Raw genomic sequence first — 24018 nt, 5'->3', positions numbered from 1 at the left:
GAGGTGATAATGGGCTTCCCTGATTCACCCCGATCTTATTGAGAATGCCGCCAACTTATCCCCATTACATATAATGTTTGCTGATGGTTTTAGGTAGATACTGCTTATTATTTTAAGGAAAGTTCCACTTATTCCTATGCTCTCTGGTGTTTTTAATAGGAATGAATGCTGTATTTCTGAGGCCACATTTGAAATCAGATCCTCTACTGATCTATCCACTGCATCACCTGGCTGCCTTAGAGAGTTCATTACTCCTACTTTTCTTACAAATTATTTTTGCTTCCTTTTCATCAATTAATAATCTCTTGTTATGAAACATAGTTGCTTTCTAGCCTCCCCTTCCTTCTTTGACTTTTTTGAAATGCTTGAGTTCTAGTGGGTGGGGGGTGGGATTGAAGGAAGAGAAGTTGGAACACAATTTTTTTTAAAAATTGATGTTAAAATTTGTTTTTACATATATTTTGGAAAATAAAATTCTATTCAGTTAAAAAAATAATAAAAAAACCATAAAGCTCAAAAAATTCATTCAGTTTTAATTGCTCTCTAGAATGAAGAATGAAATCTCCCTGAGGCAAGTTGTCTGCACTTAAGTTTGGGTCGAGGTGATGATTATGCCAAACAACTCTCAGAATTTAGGAAGTATAAGTATTCATAGGGAGATAGGTACAGTTCTAGGAATAAAAATCTCTGTCATATCTGAACACATCCATCCATGGGAATTACAAAATTTAAATCAGCATGAGATTGTGGAAAGGGTAGAACAAATGGATGGGGGGGGACAAAATATCATGTCTAATCATCATGGGTAGAGAGAGTGACACTGAGCTAGACATCACTAAATTGCATTGTCCTAGGAAATTAGGTTACATCTTAAATGAATTGTATGTAAATTTATGCAAACCAAATTGCTCTTCCCTGCTACCCACCCTCCACCCATCATATAGACATTAGTTATCTGAATGTGAAGGCTCCTGGGAAAGTATTGATGTGAGTGATATCCCCAGTTCTAACTGAAATAGGTGTGGACCTCTGTTTTATAGTCATTCTTCTTCCTCCCTCACTTGGTTCTTTGAAGTTATGGTGCTTACAGAGCACTCTGCAGCTATGAACAGGCTGACACGTGAAATCAGAGTATTAATAATCTCTTACCACAACCTTTTCAGGCAAAGAACAGATCCTGCTGCAGAAGGATTATGAGTCTGCTTCTCTGACTGAAGTCCGCGCTTTGTTAAGGAAACATGAGGCTTTTGAGAGTGACTTGGCAGCTCACCAGGACCGCGTGGAACAGATCGCTGCCATTGCCCAGGAGCTGAAGTAGGTTCTATTTCAAGCCATGCAGCTGCTGACATTTAGCTGATATACTCTTTCCAGTGAACCTGATCATGTCGTAGGCACAACATAAGAATTCCACGGATAGCTTCTCAAGTAGATTATCCAGAGTCCAGCAGGGGAGACCTTCCTCTCTTTTCCTGGGCTAAATTTAGTTAAGAGAGTCAAGCTGGGGAATTCTAGAGCAAGAGGTGATTGAGAGAGAGACAGACAGACAGACAGAGACAGAGACAGAGAGAGAGAGAGAGAGAGAGAGAGAGAGAGAGAGAGAGAGAGATTGATTTTAAACAAACTGACTTTAATATTGATCATCACCTGGTAGAAATTATGCTTATCACTATCCCACGAATGCTAGCTCCTAGCGAAGTTGACTATATTGCCAAGAAGTTACTCTTGAGGAGTTGGGAATAGAACTATTAGATATGATTGGGACTGAGAAAGATTAAATATCATATTGCTCCCCAAAAAAGGTAATCTGACTTATGATAAGGAAAAAACTTCATGATCTCAATCTCACTATATCATCAAATGAATTCCATCATACTGTCATATTTTTGTTATTCTACTGGTGAACCCAGGGATGGTTTTAAAAAGAAGACTAATGCCACTATATCACTGCCCTTGACATATTCTACAAATCCCAGATATAATCTCCTGATCAAAAAGGATACCTTAGGTCAACTTCATGGGAAGCTTCAGCCTAACTATTGTTCAGCCAAATAGCATGTTTTTTTTCATTTTGTTTTTTTTTTTTTTTAGTGAGGCAATTGAGGTTAAGTGACTTGCCCGGGGTCACACAGCTAGTGTTAAGTGTCTGAGGCCGGATTTGAACTCAGATACTCCTGACTCCAGGGCTGGTGCTCTATCCACTGCGCCACCTAGCTGCCCCCAAATAGCATTTTTAAAACTGCAACTTTTGTACTCGCTAATAAAGTATACTGGTTTTAAAGTATTATTCAAATTTTCCTTGAACTTGGTAAAAACAAATATCTGAATGATCTGAGGCTTTTTCTTATAATGTATCCCTTATCCTCAGTAAACCCTGAATAAAATAGTTAATTCTTGACTCTTTATAAGCTTATATTTAGTCTGTCAACTATTCAAGGCTTTTGTTTTTCCTTCTCTTTTGCCTTTTCATCTTTGAGTCATATCATTTCCTGTTGAACCTGCTTTAAAACAGGAAAGAAAAGAAGAAATTTAAGTCATCCCATTTTGCTGTTTTTTAAAATAGCTAATAAAAAGTTTCAAGTGGGTTTCAACCTTGACTCAAGTTTTTGAGGTAATTTGTATATTTCAGTCATTTGTGTGATCTCTTAATCACCATTAGTATTGCTAATCAAGAGATGGTTGTATGTAGAACATATCTTATTCTTATTTCATTGTTATAAATTCTATTTCTTTTCTTTTGACCCATAATAAATTGATGATTTTGAGCAATTCCTGATGCATACAAACTGGAAGAAAAAATAACTTTCACATCTTTCCACCTAAATTGAAATATAAACACCAAGTACAAAAGTAATATTACAAATTAAGACTATATGTATGCCAGGTAGGGACTGGTTTGATTTTTCATTCATATAAGCAAGATATAAGCTGAAAGAATGAGAATGGGGGTGGGGGGAGAAGAAAGAGAAGAGAAAAGAGAAGAAAGATAATTATTGTTTAAGGAACAGAACCAAAATTTTATTTAATCAGGATGAGAGGATACAAACTTAAGCTACACTAATGGGAAGTTAAGAGATGAGGAATTTCCTTTTAGATGTCTAGCACTGGAATAGGTTATTGATAGATTGTGAAGTTCCTTAGGAATCATTCCAGAGATGAAAATATCTGTTTTTAGTGGCATATTGAAGATAGGAGGATGGGCCAGTTGAAATTTCAACGACCATTCCAGTTGATCGATTCCATGAATGTGTCCACTTAAGTGAAATGGAAATGGAGCATGCATAGGTATGGATTTATGTAGCTAAACTAGTCTTTAACTTCTGTGAAATCTGGGTTTAAAATCCGTTAGTACTAGGGGCAGCTAGGTGGAGCAGTGGATATAGCACTGGCCCTGGATTCAGGAGGACCTGAGTTCAAATCCTGCCTCAGACACTTGACACTTACTAGCTATGTGACTCTGGGCAAGTCACTTAACCCCAATTGCCTCACCCCCCAAAAAAATCTATTAGCATTTATATTTTTCAATGAACTTTAGCATCAAATCACTTAATATACAGAGAGTCCATGCAACCTGCACAACTATTTTCTGTGAAGTGGTTGTAGATATTTCCTGGAATTTTTGTTGTTGTTTTCCTCACTGGTGGCATCAAGTAGAGCTGCCCATTTCATTTGTCTGTAAGCAAAAAGAGCTTTGCTTTGTCCTTATGGGGTAAGTCACTTGAATATTAGGTAGCCTCTCTTGTCCATGTGATGTTCTACCCGCAGTAGCTAAGCAGTGTCTTTTGAGGTTAGCCAAGGACACAATGCAATGGAAGCTATTCCCACTCAGATCTTTTTGATGTCAGCAGAATTCTAGGTTGGAGTGTTGGCTTTGTCACAGATTCACTGCCAGGTCTTCTTTAAAAATAATCATCTCCAGAGGCCTGACCTATAGAACTGAGAGAGTGGTAGCCTTATGCCAAAATAGTGAGTACAGACCACATTTTTCACAAAACCACAAATATTATATTTAGGATAGATATAGGGAGATTATAAAGCCAATAGCCAGAAATTTTTAAAGCTTATTTTCTACATTTATCAAGGAGTAATAATGATATGGTATAGTGTGTAATTTAAGATTCTAAATGTGGATTCTAATGTGTTCCCCCAATTTGGGGGAAACTGACTAAAAATCACTGATAAAACGAGTTTAGGTTTTTAAGGGTTTATTGGAAAATAGAAAGAAAAAGATTGAGAACAGAATTCTAACAGCCTGGCATTCCTATCTTTCCTCAAATTTCCTATGAAGTCCTCTGCCACCACCACCATCAAGTCCGGAAGCCAAAAAGGCCAGCGCTCTCTGCGCAGGCTCCCTTTCCTCCTTCCTGTCTCCTCCTAGACCATAGGAGGCTCCTCCAGTTGATTGGCTGGTAGACTTGATAGACAGCACCCATGAGCAAGCGTCATTTCCTGACGCCAAGGAAAAGCCACAATGCCTCTGAGGCATTTTCCTCATGGTGGAGCTCTCCACAGCAAGTCTCCAGTAGGTGGCGTCATTCCAATCATTACAATAGGAAGTGATAAAAAAAAAAATCTGACATTGAATAGCAATCATCCAGATCAAAAACTTCTTTAGTTTTTAACCCAGTATATTTGAATTGTTGGCCTATATACAATTTTAGCACATCTTCACAGAACAATAAACATTTATTTCCACTTTGCTTTAGTGAACTGGATTATCATGATGCTGCGAGTGTCAATGACCGATGCCAGAAGATCTGTGATCAATGGGACAGATTGGGAACTCTTACTCAAAAACGTAGAGAAGCCCTGGAGGTAAAGCTTTGGAGTTAACTATTTAACATGACTTCTCTCAGCAGAGAATCTTTCATTTCCTCCACTGTTTTTTTGTAGCTTTATATTATATACAGTACTAAACTGTAATTGTAGGCCAGCATGATGGGAGGAACCACCAAAGAAGATTCCATATCAAAGAAATGCAAAATTACAGAAATCAAGACTAGAATTTGGACAAATAAATCAACATTTTGGATATTTAATGCATATCTATGTTGGTGGTACATAATTACATTTAAAAATCTCAAATTCCTAAGTATTATGATAGAATCTTATTGGAGTCTATCATAACAAGTAGTGCTGAGGAAATTCCAAAACTTGATTTCCCAAAAAGTATGCCTAGCTGAGATTAAATGGAAACCCAACAAGTGGTTTTAAAAAATGGAAAGAAATGCAATTTAAGGAAACATTGTTATAAAGCAGAATTTGGGTGAATTTGGTCACCAGTAGGTGACACTCCATAATGTGTCCTGTCATAATAAATATTTAGCTAGGAATGATTTCTTTATGTACACAAAATAGGCAGTACTTCAGTTTTCTGACCTTAACTCTGATGAAACTTAAAATAGTAACTTCAGTTCTCCTAAAAGCTAAAGGATTATTTTGTTTCCCCCCTTCAGGGTATATTAAAGAACAATGAAGTTTATGTACATAAAATTAATAGGTTAAAATTGTTCAAAATGGGAGAAATATTGAATCCAATTGTGAAGGGTTAACGTTACATTAGATCTGATCCCTCCAACTTCACTCTCTTTCCCACTTCATCCATCACTTGAGAGAAATCTATAGTATTCATAGGAATGTTCCATTTGCCAATCAAAATCCATTAAAATCTTGTAAGTAATAAAGAAATGAATGTTTATTGATTGAATGTACTTGAATATCAGCTTCTCTCTGTCTTGAAAGGCAGCATAATCCTCCAAACTTCACACTAGATGAGGAGTTAAGAACTCCAGTTTTCATTACTTCTCTTATTAGTTGCTCTACTGGGTGACCTCAGATTAGTCACTTAATTTTGCACCTCTGCTTACATTTATAAATTAGGGATGGTGCCATATAGTCTGCTAGCCAGCATTTGGGGAAAAGAATATTCTTACTCAATCCTAGTTGAAAGCAAACTATGAATACTATAGATGATTGTCATTTTAAAAGAATTAACATAAAATACACTTAACTATTATAAACAGTGTATATAAGTATATGATAATACACTTAGCTATAATAAACTACATTTAGCACTGGAATTTCAGTGAACATGATTTAATCCTTAACTTGGAAAGCACATTAGCATCTTGCAACACCTCAGACTCACTACTCTGAGCATCAGTTAATGTACTATGCATATTACTGACTAACAGAAAGTTCTGGTTACTAAATAACAATGAGTCTGCTGTATAAAAATGCTTCTCAGTTAAATCGGGAGAGCTTTTATTTTTTTATATTTGCATTTGATAGTGATATGATTTGTTATGCATTGTATTAATTATAATATATAATAATACTACCTATAATTATATATATTATTTTGTATTATTTCTATAGAATGTTGTATTATTCATATAATATAATGTGTTATTTATATTTTATAAAGAACTTTTATATTTCTAAAGATTTGCAATGATGTTACTACTGCTAAATATCCTTTCTTTTATTAACTGTATATTCAGAGGACTGAGAAATTGCTAGAAACCATTGATCAGCTTCACCTGGAGTTTGCCAAGAGAGCTGCCCCCTTCAACAACTGGATGGAAGGTGCTATGGAAGACCTGCAAGACATGTTTATTGTCCACAGCATTGAGGAAATTCAGGTAACTGAGCTTCAGAAGAGCCTCCTGATCACACTGGGAAAACAATATGGCATATTTAGGCTCTTTCTCCTGAAATGGGTGCCACCACTTTTGTCTTCTCGGCACCTACTATGGTGCTTTGAATATAATTGGTACTTAGTGACCATTTTAATAAAATATTTGTTTGCACCAAAGATTACCTTCTCTTATACAGCGTTGGAATGCCATTTACCTTGAACATAAGGATAATTAGAAAGTGGAAAATTCTAAGTCAGTCTACATAAGGAGCTCCGTCTTAGAATACATAATTTTACATTAGAAATTCTAGTCTAATAGACAAAAAGGTATGAATTGTGTTGGCAGGTGAGATATCACTGCATATTATTCACTTATTTGATTGGTAATGACTAGGATTTAGGGAAATGTGCCATTTGTGAAATTTTGCTATAGTCTCAAAGAAAAGTACACAGTTAAAAAAAAAGAAACAAGAAAAATAGTTGATTGATTCCATAGTCAAAGCATTATAAAAGTCACATTTTAAATATATTTTTTAAAGTAGCTCCCTCAAAATACTTTTTTCTTTGAGAAGGAAGGTCAGCTTAAAAAATTCCATATTCATGCTAATTTTGAAGATCAGTTAGCTGTAGCTCAACACAATGGTAGTTGATGAATTTCACAAGGAGAACTAGAGTTCTTAAAGATAATCTGAGGAATGGGAAGGTTCTCAAGTAATAAAATACACTTAACACTGGAATTACAGTGAACATAATTTAATCTTTAACTTGGAAAACACGTTAGCATCTTGCAACACCTCAGACTCACTACTCTGAGCATCAGTTAATGTATTCTTCATATTACTGACTAACAGAGAGTTCTGGTTACTAGATAACTATGAGTTTGCTATATTAAAATGCTTCTCAGTTAAGGTCTATAATGCCCAAGGTCAATAATGACCAAATAATGCCAAGTAAATTATAGCATTGAGACTTGGGATTTGTCTCTTAAAAACCACAATAGCATCCAAGAAGAGTTTGCTCCAGTAGATCAAGGTCCAAACCATTTCAGGGCGTTATGCATGGTTTATAAATACAACATAGTTTACAAATAGAATACATAGAAAGGAAAATAAGTTGTTTTACTCTCAGTGCCACCAAACATTTTTTTTTCTTTAGTGAGGCAATTGGGGTTAAGTGACTTGCCCAGGGTCACACAGATAGTAAGTGTTAAGTGTCTGAGACCGGATTTGAACCCAGGTACTCCTGACTCCAGGGCTGGTGCTTTATCCACTGCACCACCTAGCTGCCCGCCACCAAACATTTTACAAAGTATAAAAGAAACTCTGAATGTTAAGATTTTAGCTCAAGGCTTGAAAATTATAAATTGGACCTAGGAGCCAAGTAAACTATTTTAGTTTCTAAGGAAATGAAAACTGAAATGGGAGGGGAAGGGAGAGTAGATTGAGGCAATCTGTTTATAGGATATTTTTTCTTAATCTTCTCTCCTAACTCAAAAGTTGAATGAAAAATCTTGAACAATACTCAAAAAATCTTAAGGAGAGAACAAAACACATCTTAGACAACAGTTTATAGCCTCTTTATCCAGCAGTCCCTTCCTCCCCACACTACTAGTCTGTCTTTTTGTACCTCCCCTATCCCATGAGTGCAGATAGCACAACCCCAACCTGGGCAGGTATGGTGGCAGCTAAAAAGCCCAGTCCCAAGGTTGTCTCCACTGCATCCACACCAAGTTGTGTTGTCTGATGCTGTGGACTTCCTTCAAATTACTGTGACAATAAATCTCAAATGTACCTACGTGGAGAAGAACCAAGTGTTCTTCTCTGTAGTTTGGGGTAAGAAGGTGCCAGAATCCTAGGCTTCATGATTCAATTTCCAGGTGCCATGGAGACCAGGATTGTCAGGCAGTGGTCTAATTTAAGCTCCCATGCGGAGAAATCTCCAAGAAGGTTTACACTTGGGTAACAGTAGAAAGAGCTATTCAAATGCAAAGTCTATTTTTTATATGAAATGATTACTTTGAACAATGATAATAAGTTCCAAAATCGTTTTGGTGGTTTTTCTTATATATTATATTTAAGTACAGGCTGACAATCTAAAATCTTCTAATTTTGGAATAGATGTTTTCTGTATGCATCATTGAGTGTACTTTAAGAAGCCCAGTTTGAAGCTGAAGGTTGTTTCTTTATTCAGAGAAAGGTTAAGTGCCAGTAGTTGATGTTGCAGAGTCAAGAGTTAGCATTAACTTCTCACTGGCTTATCATCCATTTGCCAGTAACACCTTTGTGCAGCTTTACTTAAGGGGCTACTGTCAAGTAATTTAGGTCCAAAGTATAGGTTTGGCAAAGTGTAGTTTTTATAAAACCAGAAGGGTAAAGAAATAGCTCTGTATGCTTTTCTTTTTCCAGGAGTTGGGATGAATTTTTCTTGAATTGTTAGGTTTACCAATTCATTGTAAGTTGAATCGAGATACAAAACTCTTACAAAATACAGCAAAATGAAACTTCATTACCTCCAAAAGTGGGCACTTTTCTATGCAGATGAACAAGGAACATTGTTGTTCAGTTCTTTCAGTCATATCTGACTCTTTGTGACCCCATTTGTTTTTGTTTTGGAAAGATACCGGTAGTAGTTTACCATTTCCTTCTCCCCCTCAGTTTACAGATGAGGAAATTGAGGCAAAGAGGGTTAAATGACTTTCCCAGGGTCATACAACTAGTAAGTGTCTAAGGCCAGATTTAAACTAAGGTCTTCCTGACTCGAAGCCTGGTACTCTATCTACTGTGTTACCTATACCAGTGATAAAAAGCAAAGTTGATAATTCATCCCTTTTTTGAAGGTTCTGGGCCATGATTCAATATTCAATGTAGATACGATAATATTGTGTCAGAATTCAAAGGTAAAAAAAAGAAACTTTTCATGCCTTCAGGTAGTTTCTATGATTCTGGCTTTATCTAGGTACATGCTGGATTGTTTTATTTGCTTTAGAATCCAAGTTATGTCAATGGTGAAAAAACTTGACTTGGATGTCTGTAATGATAGCCAATGATTATACAGTGCTTACTATGTCCCAGGCCCTGTACTAAAGTAAGCACATTACAATTATTATCTCATTTGATTGTTACAACATCCCTGGGAGGTAGGTATAACTATTATCCCTATTTTACAGATGGGAAACTGAGGCAGACAGAGGCTAAATGACTTGCCCAGGGTCAAACAACTAGTAAGTGTCTGAGGCTGCATTTGAACTCGGGTATCCTGACTCTAGGCCACTTAGTATGTCCTATAAAAGAACTTTTTTTAAAGTGTCAAGCTTTCCCCCTGGCAGATCCTCAAGGATTGGTGCAGAAGCAAATGTAGAAGGATGCAAAGGTTTCTTACACTAAGTTAAATCAGACTTTCCTCCCTTTCTACTCCCCTGCAGAGTTTAATCACTGCCCATGAGCAATTCAAAGCAACACTGCCTGAAGCAGATGGTGAAAGACAGGCCATCATGTCCATTCAGAATGAGGTGGAGAAGGTTATTCAGAGCTACAACATCAGAATCAGCTCAAGCAACCCATATAGCACAGTCACCATGGATGAACTTCGTGCCAAATGGGACAAGGTAGGTGTTTGGGCAGGGGCTGGAGGTTGAGGGAAATAGCAAAAAGAGATTGGTGCCAAGGTTAGTTAATAGCTAAGATACTTGAGGATTGCCTGACTTCTTACCATGGTCAGTATCTAATGATCTACTTGTCACAGATCTGTCTGTCTGTCTGTCTGTCTGTCTCTTTCACACACACACGCACACACGCACGCACACACACTCCTTCCAAAGATAGAATATATTACAATACTCTACCTTAGAAATTTTTTATGAGAAATATTTCTTGTTTAGGGGAAAAAAAGTAGAGACTTTGTTCTCTTGTGAATATTGGTAGGGAAATGTTCCAAATATTGGATAATTTAAGATAGTTAATGTTGTACCATTGTAAAGGCAGGGAAATTTTTAAAATGGCAAAAATTTTATGGCATCAATGTCTAGAATGCTTAATTGCAGTATATTTTTTGGGACAAATGTTGCATCCCAAATATGTAAATTTAAAATGCAGTAATAGAGAACATATTTACACAGCACTTTATGGTTAATGAAGTATTTTCTCCATAGCTGCACTGTGTGGCAAGTAATACTTTTATTCTTATTTTATGGGTGAAGGGATGGAGGCTCAGGGAAATTAAATAACTTGCAAGGTCACACAGATCAGTACCAGGAGACATGTCCAGGTCTCTTGACCGCACGTTCAGTGTTATTCCCATGTTATCATATTGCTTCTCTTAAGTGGAGGAAAGTTCTTTAGAAAGATGTACCTCGTTTGGGGAAATAAAGAGAAATGTTTCATTAATTTGCTTGCAATTAAGCTCTAGAGAAGAGCCCTAAATGGTACAACTTGGGCCATCTCTGTCTCAGTCTTGGGCAAAATATAGTTATCTAATTAAAAACATGACACCATTAGTCATCTCACTTTGCTGATGTCTCATCTCAAAGGGGAAAAAAAATCTATTCTGTAGGTGTTGTAGGTCATGATTGATTCACAGAGTAGAGCTATGTGAGACCTGTCCTTGTGTGCTGCCTACTGTCCTCATCCTTGGAGGGGTTTTTCAAAGCCACAATCTTTGAAAGATGTGCTTTCAAGTATACATATTATCTGAAGATAGGGAAAATTTTTCCTTTAGGTTTGGTTTCTTTGACTTTTTAAAAAGATGGTGGGTGCTATCTTTCTCTACCATCTCTGACCTAGACACACACCTTTCCCACCTCTCTTTTTTTCTTTCTTCCTTGCTGTTTCCACTTATCACTCATCCTGCTCAACCTTTACTCTTTCTTTCTATCACTTTCCTTTCTCCTCCCATCTCTGGCCCTCTTCCTTCACCTTTCCTTTTCCTTATCCCCTTGTCCCCTTCTCTCTTCTCCCCCTGGGGACTGTCATCTGATCTGTGTAGTCATCCCTGTTGATATAAGAGGTGCCTTTTAACACTTGCTGCTGTTGTGGCCTATGACAGGTGAAACAGCTCGTGCCAGTACGGGATCAATCCCTGCAAGAGGAGCTGGCTCGCCAGCATGCTAATGAGCGACTCCGGCGCCAGTTTGCTGCCCAAGCTAATGCTGTCGGACCATGGATCCAGAACAAGATGGAGGTAAATCACGCAATAGGATGTTATTGTTCAGAGAACCTCAGAAAGTCTATCAGACTACTTTTAAAAACTTTTACCGACTTAGACAAAGGTTATTATTCCTTCTCACATCTACTGGCATCAGAGTAATAGGGGTAAGCTTTATTTTTCATCATCATCAAGTATTGATTAAGCATTTACAATGTGCCAGGCATTGTGCTGAGCATTGGAGATACAAAAGAGGACAAAAGCAAGGTCCCTGCCCTCTGGGAGTTTACATCCTAATGGGGAGATGCTTTACAAATATAAGGGCTAAAATTCTAGCTATACTGTCTAAAATATCCAGTGAGTGGTTGCCAATAAATTATAAGCTTTAGCAAGAGTTAGACTTTTAAGCATTTATTAAGGAGAATAAGAATTTGGTGAAGAGAAAGAGAAAGGCCTAGATTCATCTGTCTATTAAAGGGAGAGAGCATTCCTAGCTCCGCTCTCTGCCAGGGTCCACACGAAAGCGAGTGAGCCAGCATGCCAGCCTCCCCCTTCTTCCTCCCACAAGCAAACGTCACTTCCTGACGCCAAAGAAGACGCATGGTCCTGCCCTCAGAGGCCCTCTCCTCATGTTGGAGCTTTCCTACAGTAAGTCTCCAGCAGATGGCATCATTCCAATCATTACACAAACAATTATGAACATTCAAAATGGATGCCTACAACATAGGTGATGGGTAATCTCAGGGGGAATTATGATTTACATCCCAACACATTTCCAAAAAAAGGACTTGAAGTGACAGTAATTACTCCCAGACTGTGCTGTAGCAATTCTGCTGTTTCCTCTGTTTGCCTTTTTATTTGCTTCAGACTGTTTTCCAAACCTGTGGGATTATAGTCATTTGTGTGGCTACTTTCCATAGACAAGAATCCCAACCAGAAAGCGTTACCTAGCATCCCACAAAAGAAAGAGGAAGGAAAGACCTTCCTTTGGAGATCTGTTTACTTGGCAGTTAATGAAAGTGTGTGTGTGTGTGGGGGGGGGGGGCGTGGTCTTTACATTTCTTCTGAACAAGGGCCTAGAATTTAAACTTAGAATCATGATTATGGAAGAACATATTCTTCACCATGTGGTTGTGCTCTGGTGTGGGCTACGCTGGTTGTCAGCAAGAATAACTTTAAACTTTTCAGAGCAGTAAAGGCTCATTCTTTGAAAATGTGTAAATGCCATTTGTGGCACTTAACACAAGGACATTTATCAACATAATTGCCCCACTTCTTTCCCCCACCTAGCCTTTTTAGTGGTAAAATAACTATTTTTGAGGATAGAAATAATCTAATGTATTTGACAAATATATCTGCTACAGAAATGCTAGTGTGTATCCATGCATTACATCTCATTCTTTAGGCCACATTGTATATTCCTAGCTAGGGATATTTTAATTCCTGCCATCAGTGAGAGTGAAATGCTTTATCTCCAGTCTTTCCTTCCTTTTCTCTCTACTGGATATTCCTACATTCCTGTTGCTTCTGTTCTCTAATTTTCTGCAATCCTTTTAGCCCCCATCAAATGGAGAAGAAATTGGGCTTGGAGTCAGAATGATCTCATTTCAAATTTTGCCTTAGCTGCTTATTAGCTGTTTGACCATGGGCAACTCACTCAGCCTCTCTGGCTCTGTTTCCTCATTTGCAAAGTGGGGAAGTTTGGACTTGCTGTCCTCTGAGGTTCTGTTCATCTTTTACTCTTACTGTCCTTTGGCCCTATAAGCAGAGCCCATCAAGTGCTTTGTCCCTGCTTGTAACTTATGAGGCTATCTCTTTCCAGCTTCTTCTTGTAGCTGAGTCAGGATAAAAACAACAAACAAAACCAAAAACTCTTCTGGCTGTTTGCCTCCTCCAGATCCAGAGAGGAATGAGCAGGATAGTGAAAGACCTTCCCATAATGCGGATACATTTAGGGAACTGGGGATTTTAGCTTGGAGTATAGAAGGCTTGATGGGGACAGGATAGCCACAACAATAGCTGGCATTTATTAAATGGTTGCTGTGTGCTAGGCACTGTGCTAAGCTCTGGGAATACAAGGACAAACAGAGAGAGGGAGCTCCTCCCCCTCAAGGAGCTTATATTCTTTTAGAAGACAACACCTAAAAGAAAGCTGAGAAGTGGGGAAGATGGGAGGTGGGGGGAAGTTCATGAAGTCTGGAGAATTGGGAGCAAGAGTGATTAAATTTGTTCCAATTAGCCCAAGAAAGTGGGCTCAATGGAAGGAAGTTACAAAGAAGCAAGTTTAGCCATGATGTAAGAGCAAACACTCTAACAATTAAAACTGGCCCAAGGGAAAGCAGGCTCTCTCAGGGATGAGGGAGGGCTGGATTTGGGGTTCCTGTCATTGGCAGTCTTCATGCAAAGCCTAGATCAGGGCTTTTAAAACTTTTTCTACTTGCAATCCCTTTTAGCCCCAGAAATTTTTATGTGACTCCAGGTATATAGGCATATAAATTAGGTATACATAACCTTTTTGGGGGGAGGGGGCAATGAGGGTTAGTGTGACTTGCCCAGGGTCACACAGTTAGTAAGTGTCAAGTGTCTGAAGCCACATTTGAACTCAGGTCCTCCTGAACCTAGAGCCAGTGCTTTATCCACTGCGCCACCTAGCTGCCCCCTACATAACCTTTTACTGTTGCCAACTTATTTGCAACCCCTACATTTAGTTACACAACCCCATAAGGGTCACAACCCATAGTGTAAGAAGTTTTGGTCTAGATGACCATTTGTTTGGCACATTGTAGAGAGAATTCTGGTGCAGAGAAAGGTTGGACCAAATGGTATCTAAGGTTTTTCCCCAACTCTGAGATTCTGTAATACTTCTACATTGTGGTACTAAAAGTTGACTAATTTTTCCCAGATTCCTTTGCATTTGTGTCTGTGTGACCACTTATCTTTGTCCATTCGTGTTCATTGAACAGGAAATTGCTCGCAGTTCTATCCAGATCACTGGAGCTTTAGAAGATCAGATGAACCAGTTGAAGCAGTATGAACATAACATCATTAACTACAAAAATAATATTGACAAACTGGAGGGAGACCATCAGCTTATCCAGGAAGCCCTGGTATTTGACAACAAGCACACTAATTACACCATGGAGGTATGTGAGCCATGAATCTGTGACAATAATAGTAGTTGTATATCTATAATAAGAATAATAATTATAACTAGCACATACACATATATCACTTCAAGGTTTGCATGTCATTTTATTCTCATAACCACTCTAGGAAGTATAGGGGACAAATTTAATATGGAGAGAGTTAATTGGGTGGCTCACTATAATATTGGGGCTCAGAAAATAATGAGGGACCTCTAGGTCCAAAGTTTCCTCCCCTCTGAACTGCCTTTTTTAGTTATTTCTCCCAGGTCAATAAGAAAGGAGATTAACAGCCTCTTTTCCACAAACAAATCAGGTTTTATTTAATGGGAATAAAATACACAGCAAAGGTGAAATTAATAAAGTCAAGGACAAGGGAATAGGGAGAAAGGAAAATGGGTAATCTCCCTGGCTCTAGCGAGGGCTATCTCAGACCCAAACTCGCTTTCAGCTCAGCTAATTCAAAGGGCTGGATTTAACTCACCACCAGGGGTCTGTAATTTCTATGGGAGTCAACAGCCAGTCTCTAGTCTGCTCCGAATGCTCCTCCAAGGCCAGAGTGAGACAGTGAGTCAGAGTGAGCCACTTCTTGTTGGGGTCCCTTTTTCTGCCTTTTTCTCCCTCCCCCAAAGGGGAGGTCCTTCAAGTAGTGTGGCTGAGACTGGTTCCCTGTTGATGATGTAGTCCACAGCCTCTGAGGACACTCCTCAGGGTTGGCCAAATTAAGCTAGGTCTAACAGGGTAGGCCAGGTGTAGCTAAAATCTAATCATCTTTAAGTGGGTACTTAGTAGTTTCTCACCCAATTCAAACACTACTAAGTCAATTAAGTCGGACCCCTGGGTGTCTGCCAAATTCCATTATTTTACCACATTCCCCTCTTTGTTTATTCGAACACAGAGTATTTTCTTGATGAAACAGAAGTAAATGCTGTTGCTATTCCCATTTTACAAATGAGGAAACTGAGGTAGGCAGAAGTTAAGTGACTTGCCCAGAGAGCTACAACTACTAAGTGACAGAGACTGGATTGGAACTCAGGTCTTCCTGACTCTAGGTTCAGTGCTCTATCAATTTTGCCATAGAGAACTTTGTTGAACATTATGTATCATATAGCACATTATATTCAACAAAGTGCTCTATGTATACATGTTATTTCATTTGATCCTTACAACCTCCTGGGAAGTAGATGATGCAAGTAAAATTCCATTCCATCTTCTCAGGCAGGTGAGTCCCCTTGGCCCCCAAATTAGTCTGGGCTATTTCCCAATAAGTTCTGTAAGTATAGATGTTGAGTGTTATTGGTGTTTTTCCCTTAAGGACAACACTGGATTTAAGATTTTTTTCGCAGTAGGAGGAATGTGCCACTATTCAAGTAGCATTTGGATAGTAACTCCTTCCTGAAATTTTGACTGCTTGATTTCTCCAGAAGAAATATTGAATGTGGGAAAGTCAGCATCTCCTATTTCAGTAGGTTTTTATCATGTGTACAAAATATTGCCTAATCTCACTACTAGAGCTCCAGTTCTATGGAGGGGTCCTGAAAAGTTCTCACTAGAGAGCCCAGTTCAATTCAATAACTATTACATCAGCATCCACTGTATATAAAACCCCATGTCAGGTGCTAGAGGGTGAGACAATGCTTAGAGAAGACAAATTGCCCTCCTAGAGTTTACAGTTTATTAATAGGGAATCAACTGTGTAAAACATGAGGAAAGAATGAGATGAAATCTTTTAACTAGTTCTGCTCTTCTCCATTTGGATTGACTGTAAGGCTCCGATTAGGAACAGGCAGAGGGCGATTGTACTTGGTAGATGGAGAACTAACAATTTCATATTTTCTCTGGTAGCACATTCGTGTTGGATGGGAACTGCTGTTGACAACTATTGCCAGGACTATCAATGAGGTGGAGACCCAGATCCTTACCAGAGATGCTAAGGGTATTACCCAGGAACAAATGAATGAGTTCAGAGCATCTTTCAACCACTTTGACAGGGTACAGTACTCTTTCTGTTTTCTAACCATAACTCCCAGTTATTACACAGTCAGGTGGGTTGTAGAATGATCTGTATGCTTTCATCAAAAGCCTTAATGCCTTGGAAAAAACAACAGAGAAGCAGAATAACTGCCATATTCTTCAAAGGGGAAACAGCAGTAAAAAATAAAGTACTCTTTAAAGTCATAGCTTAGTGTAACGATTGGAATGACGCCACCTGCTGGATACTTACTGTAGAAGAGTTCTTGGCGGGAGGAAGTGACGCGGGCTAGTGGGAGGAGGAAGGAAGAGACTGGCGCTCAGTCTCGGGCTCTTTCCTGAGGACGCTGGCGGAGAAGGGAGCTAGAAATGTGCTCTCCCTTTAATAGATAGGAATCTAGGCCTTTCTCTCTCTCTTTACCAAATTCTTATTCTCCTTAATAAATACTTAAAAACCTAACTCTTGCTAAAGCTTATAATTTATTGGCGACCACTCATTAGATATTTTAGACAGTTTAGCTAGAATTTTACCCCTTAACATTAGCTAAGACTGCCACATGAACTCTACTTTTATTTGCTGGCATATAATATATATGCATATGTATATGCATTTATATGTATGCATATCAGTGAATTTACATCTTAGTATTTGTTAAGAGTTGAGGAAGATAATAAAAGCTGAAATTTTCTAACTGCATAAAGTACTTTACATGGATGACCTCATTTCATCTTTAAACAGCTCATGGTCAGGGGAAATATTATTCATGAATCACCTAAATTCACACAGCTAAGAAGTGTCAGACTGGACACTTGAACCTAGGTCTGATTTGCACTCTGGTGCTTTCCCCACTTAAACCTCCTTGTAACAAAACTAGGTCTTTGGGAAGCTAAACCTTAACAATCCTGGGTGGTAAATTTCAGTTCTCCTCTACCTTGTAATACTACTGTGCACCTTCCATAAGTAATTCTGTCAAGGTGAGGAGCCTTGTATAAATTCAGTCTGTTCTCAGATGTCCTTATCTTCTCTATATTTTTAAAATAACTAAATAAACTCATAGTGCATTTTAGTAAAATAACAGAAAATTTTCACAGAAAACCTATATAAAAGTTCAGTGCTTCTCCAAAACATTAATCTGTCTCCTAAAACCTTTGACAAAACCAATTTTTTGGTAAGATGTCCATAAGAACCAATACACAAATATAAACTCTTATATAGCACTTTAGAATTGCTAAAGCACTTTACACACATTATCTCCTTTGATCCTCACAACAACCCTGTGAAGTGGGTGCTATTATTTTCCCAGTTTTGCAAATGAAGAAATGAGACTCTAAGAGGTTAAGGGATTTGCCCAGTGTCATACAGGTAATAAGTGTCTGAAACAAGACCCAATCAATCTCAGAACTTCCTGACTATTTAAGTGAGAAATGGAACTCTAATCCATTACCCCGTGTTGCATGTCCAATAGATAGGCATTGACTAAATGAAAAAGAATTATCAGCTATATCCAGGCACTGAATTGAAGGATAATGGGAAGGATAATTATCACTGTAAGATCTGACCTATTTCTTCTTAAAGTTAGGGTCCATTTACTTTTGTGAAGATCAAAAAAAAGATGCTTACTATTCCTGTGCTTCAGATACTAGCATGAATTATGGCCCTTTTAGAGGTTGACTCATTTATGTCCCTCCTTGAGGCAGGACCATATTGAATTCAACCCAAGGTCATTAAAATCTCCTCATGTAAGTGCTTGTGACACACTCCAGGAAAAAATATGATAGCATTTTCCTTTATATTCAAATAATGGAATAACATTCTACCATTTTAAGAAGTTAAGTTTACTGAATAGTGACAGAATGACCAAAGGTATCATTAGAGTTTTAAATGGACTCTTGGTACTGGTAAATATTATCTGAGTGTTGAAAAAACAGTTCAGCCATTTGTAAACATTCAAAACAATTGTCAGAATAGTCTTCTTGTTCTGCCAAGTTATATGCTATTATTTGTTAAGCACTGACCAAGTATAAGGTGCCAAATAGAACCCGACCTAGGATCGAATAGGAGTTTTAGTGGGGAATCTGGGCCTTGTTCTATCTAAGAGACAGGAGAAACTACTGACCCAGAAACCCCTATCTTTTCCAGTTGGAAGAATAAAGAAAAGCACAAATGGGCATGAGGTATCATGGAACTTGACATGTATATGTTATAATTAATACCACCAACAAATGTTTATTAAACATTCATTATGTGTGCAAGGCATTGTTATAATCATCTACAACCGGGGATATTCCACATTAGTCTGAGGAGCTGGCCAATTTTTTCTGTAAAACAAACACTAGAAAACTTATGCAAAGTATAAATGTACCCTTCATTTCATTTCATGTTTAACTTGATATGTACAATTGTTTTACTTGTTTAAACAACATGACTTTTCTTGTGTTTTAATTTACACTGACTATTCAACATTAGCCAACCCCTCTGACAATAGGATGTTGGTGAACATATCCATTAATATAATTATAATAACTGTTAAGAACTTGTGCCCTTGTTAGAAGTGAATAATAGAGCTATATATTAATCCATTTATCAGGAGAATTGTCATCATAATTTTTATTAATATTGCCTTTTTAGCTATCAACTCAGTGTGTTTAATTTTGGGGCTCCGTTGTGTGCTCTCCATTTGTATAATCTTCATGTAAAAAGAGTCTTCATGTGCCAAATGAGGTTGATAGCATTTAAGTTCTGTCTTTGGATACTAGCATCAGTAGGAAAATAACCTAGATATGGTAGGAGGCAGAGTATGATATTTTGAGTTACCGTTGCTTGAATGTTATAGAAACTGTTATGACTTATCTATAAGTTTTTGTGTTCTTTAATAATATAAATAAATATCAACTAACCATTTCAATAAGCCCATAGCTAGAAGGTATTATAATTTCTTAGAACCTTTATTTTAAAATAATTGTTAAGAGTTTTTATACTTGTTAAAAGTGAATAATTTATAGTGATTTTCCAACAAGTTTTATCTCAATGACACTAAATAGTTCTTTCTGATTTTGTCTCATTTCTGGGTGTGTTCTCTTTGTCTGGTCATGGTATGTTCACGGTTCTTTCTTATTTTATTTTATTTTTTATTTTGACCCATCTGTCTTTGGGAATTGTTTTACTTGTTGTATGTCTCTATGTTGTGTGTCAGCCTCATCTCCTGTAAATTAACAATGACCTTATTGGCAATGCTTCAAATCAAACTCCTCTCATCGGATTGATTCCATGTTGGTGTAACTGTCCACATTTGGGAACTGGTGTAATCTTGCCCCAAACTTCTCCATCTGTGTTGTTGCATTGATCAACAGAGGAAGAATGGCCTGATGGATCATGAAGATTTCAGAGCCTGCCTGATTTCTATGGGTTATGATCTGGTATGAACCGAGTTGAAATTGTCTTATATTTTAACAAAATTTGATTTGTAAATTGATAATAAAAGTAGGAAATAAATGGCTAGAACTTTGGAGAGTGTTTCTTATGATGCATGTTTGGGGTTCATTAATTTGAACACTATAGCAGAAAATGCCTTTTGCAGTCATATTCCCCATTATTATACCAAAAAATCACAATAGTGACAAAATACATTCAGATTTTTGCCTTTTGAGCAATTGGCAAAAATTACTCAGAGAAAAAAGATTTCTCATAATTTTTAAGGCTTTGTTTAGGTTGGAAAGTTCTCAATAACAAATCTGAGATTTAACATTTCATTCTGACTTTGAGAGCTCCAATAAACTTAAAATTCTCGAATCAGTCTATTTATAAATGTATTAATTAATTTGAAAGCCATACAGGTCTTTGAAATAAATTCACTAAACCTAGATTCTAACATCCACGTTCCTAATTCATTGGCACAACTTTTCCAAGTTGCCATTTAGAGAAGATACTTGATCTTTCCTTTTAAACCATTGCTTCTCTTGTAAAGGCAGCAGGGATAACTGGCCAGTAGAAAACTCAGGGGCTCAATAGCTCTTGGTTTCATAAAGCAGCCCTTTGAATGACTATTTTATTTGTGGTGATGAGCACAAGGTCAGTGGAGCATCAAAGTGTTAAGCAGATGGCTCCAAATCCATTACAAAAAGACTGACGGCAATAAGGACCACATGTGTCAGTTGATGCAACAATATTACAATTTTAGTTTGAAAAGAAAAATGTTCGTTTTACTATTTTCTTTGCTTTATGGTTTGTTTGTTTTTTTAAAACAATGTACCAAGTCAGTCGAGATAGTTTGTTCTTTTGGGGCATTCTTAAATTCCAGTCCTCCTAGTGTTAAACATACGAACAGTAACAATCTCATGTCTTCAGTTGGAAGAACTGATACCTAATTGTTGATAATTGTGGATTATGGGAATGTTTGTTTTGCATCTTATTTCAGGGGGAAGCAGAATTTGCCCGAATTATGACATTGGTAGATCCCAATGGACAAGGAACCGTCACCTTCCAGTCCTTCATTGACTTCATGACAAGAGAGACTGCTGACACAGACACAGCTGAGCAGGTCATCGCTTCCTTCAGAATCCTAGCTTCAGATAAGGTCAGTTCCTGTCTTCCTGACTGAATTTTACTGAAGTGTCCTCCAGCCCAGGTGCAGTAGATAGTGAGGCCTGAAGCCTAGAAGACCTGAGTTCAAATGCAGCCTTAAGACATTTACTAGCTACCCTAGGCTAGTCATTTAACCCCTTTTTGGCCTCAGTTTCCTCATCTGTAAAATAGATGTGATCATAGCACCTTCCTTCCAGGGTTGTTGTGAGGATCAAATGACATAATAATTGTAAAGCACTTAGCACAGTGCTTGGCATATACAAAAGTGATGTAGAGACCATGGGCAAGTCACTTAACCCTCATTGCCCTGCAAAAAAAAAAAAAGGGATATATAAATGTTAACTATTATTATCCTTACTATTTTATTTTTACTTTAAAAAAAGATCTTACATTATTAAGTTTCAGGTTCTGTCATTTTGAATGCCACGATTACATTCTGTACCTGAAGGGAAATTTTAGAATATACAAATCTAAAGACCAGAAACTCATAACAGAAAATGATAGTACTTTCTGCTCCTGAGCTTGGAGTGGGAACTTCACATTGAGGTTCATGGAAAGAACCTGCAAAACTGGTCCATACCACATTATGCATTCTGAATTCAGAGCTTTTGAAATGGAGGATAAAAACCACAAAGCTCAAATGGCATGAGCACCTCAGCTCTTATGGTAAGGGGCAGTGGCTTCTGAATCTTGGTTATGAGATCATGGGTATATGAAATCCCCAAGTCATTAAAAAAAAAAAAATTACTAAGAGCTAAAAGAGCTGGATTCCATTCCGCCTGGAGTCTGAAGAGAAGATGGAATTTGATGCTCTGGGTTTCACAATCTTATCAACTGAAACTTAAGAAAATAACCTTACAGGATGATAGGATTCAGAGACATATAGGTCCTTAGAGGCCATCCAGCCTAACTCACTTTACATTTAGGGAAACTGAGGCCTCAAAAGATAAAGCTCCCAGTCTTGCAAGCAGAAAGAAGCAGAGCTAGGATTGGAACTCAGCTCATTTTGAACTCAATTTTGATTTTACTCAAACTCTTAACTTAACTCAGACACTTAACACTTACCAGCTGTGTGACCCTGGGCAAGTCACTTAACCCCAATTGCCTCACCAAAAAAAAAAAAAAGACAAAAACCAAAACCAAATATTTTTGATTTTACATCCAGCATTTTCTTCTACTATATCAGGATTCCTACCCAGAATCCTATCCAAGATTATGTGGCCTTCACTATAAAGAATTTGCCAAGGATACTAAGACACATCAATAGGGCCCCTAACAGCTCCAGTCAGGATTGTTACACAAACAATTAAGTCTTGACAGTTAAGATAAATCCTTTTAGAACAAGGGCTGAAAGGTGAGGGTTTTAAAAGGGAATACTGACTATTCTATAGAAAGAAGCCCATGAACATTAAACATACAAGATTGGGCAGCTTAAAAGAGCAATATACTAAAAGTTGGCAGACTTGGGTTTGGATCCTGATTGCCACTCAGCTCTGTGGCCCAGGGTATATTAATGAGACTTCCTGAGCCTCCGTCTTCATCAGTTAAGTGAAGATTATAATTCATAATTAATGATAGAGGAAAGCCCTTTGTAAATGTTACAAAAACAAGAAAGATTGTGCAACTCAAAGGAGAGTTTTTGATATGATATTTTAAGTTTATAAGTACTTGTATTCATAAGTAGTAGTAGTATGAAAATTATAATGGTTTTCTTTCAATGTGTCATTTAAAAAATAGAGTTTTATTATGTTTTGGATCCAAACGTTTTTCATAGAAACAGAACTCTAATTTTTATAAAATCAGTGGGAAAGGTCAAATATTTCATAGAAATGCATTGTACTGCCAAGTGTCCAGGAACATATCTATTCCATTTTATGATATATTCTCATTAACTTTATGTTTTGAGACCTATCCTTCATCTTCCCTTTAACTGTCAGTACAATAGCAACACTTGCCAACCGTATCATGAATCTACATGAAATTGCTGATGAATGCTCATAATCTGTCCTTTATGAAGTGCTTTCTCTTCCCATGTAGCTTTCATAAGGTCTGGTGGTCTTTCTGCCAACTCCCACACCCACAGATGATTAGTGCCCCAGGTCCATTTAACCAGTTAATTAGCCGTCTTAAATTGAGAAATATAGCAAGAAAAGAAGTTAAAAACTCTTCCCTCCCCAACACCTCGGGGTACACTCTCCCTTCTATCACTTTGGTCCCTGAAAAAAGTGGCTTCTATCTTAAAATAGTTGGTATAAAGCATTTGCCCCACCAAGTTCACTTCCAAATGTAGCATACCCAGTGGTCCTCCTTGTAAGAGCTAGAATCTTGGCTTTTGGGTTAATATACAGTTGAACTGGGGCCAAGTCACTTCTCAGAGCTGTGCTGATGGACAGGGCTCGGGTGTCCATGACCTCTGGTGTGAACTCTCATTCCTGAACCTCTGGAATTCTCCTGATCTTTCGAAGCTCACAAGGTCACAGCTCAGCTCATTTCATCTCTAATATTCTTTCACCTAAGACAGAAAAGGATAGATATGACAGGGGTAG

At 37.7% G+C, this 24018-nt stretch overlaps 1 protein-coding gene across 1 annotated transcript in view; it reads left to right on the top strand.

The window, feature by feature from the left end:
* ACTN2 (actinin alpha 2) overlaps nucleotides 1–24018 on the top strand; it is a 102435-nt gene that overhangs the window by 75893 nt on the left and 2524 nt on the right. The window contains 9 exon segments of the mRNA XM_044001027.1: nucleotides 1164–1314; nucleotides 4704–4812; nucleotides 6501–6641; nucleotides 10059–10241; nucleotides 11678–11812; nucleotides 14740–14919; nucleotides 16765–16911; nucleotides 20242–20307; nucleotides 21306–21464. Of these exon segments, the coding sequence (XP_043856962.1) occupies nucleotides 1164–1314; nucleotides 4704–4812; nucleotides 6501–6641; nucleotides 10059–10241; nucleotides 11678–11812; nucleotides 14740–14919; nucleotides 16765–16911; nucleotides 20242–20307; nucleotides 21306–21464 (1271 nt within the window).

Source organism: Dromiciops gliroides, chromosome 4, assembly GCF_019393635.1.
Source record: "Dromiciops gliroides isolate mDroGli1 chromosome 4, mDroGli1.pri, whole genome shotgun sequence".
NCBI classification, from domain to species: domain Eukaryota; kingdom Metazoa; phylum Chordata; class Mammalia; order Microbiotheria; family Microbiotheriidae; genus Dromiciops; species Dromiciops gliroides.
Note: the sequence above shows the minus strand (reverse complement) of the source record. Positions and strands in the feature narration are given on the sequence as shown.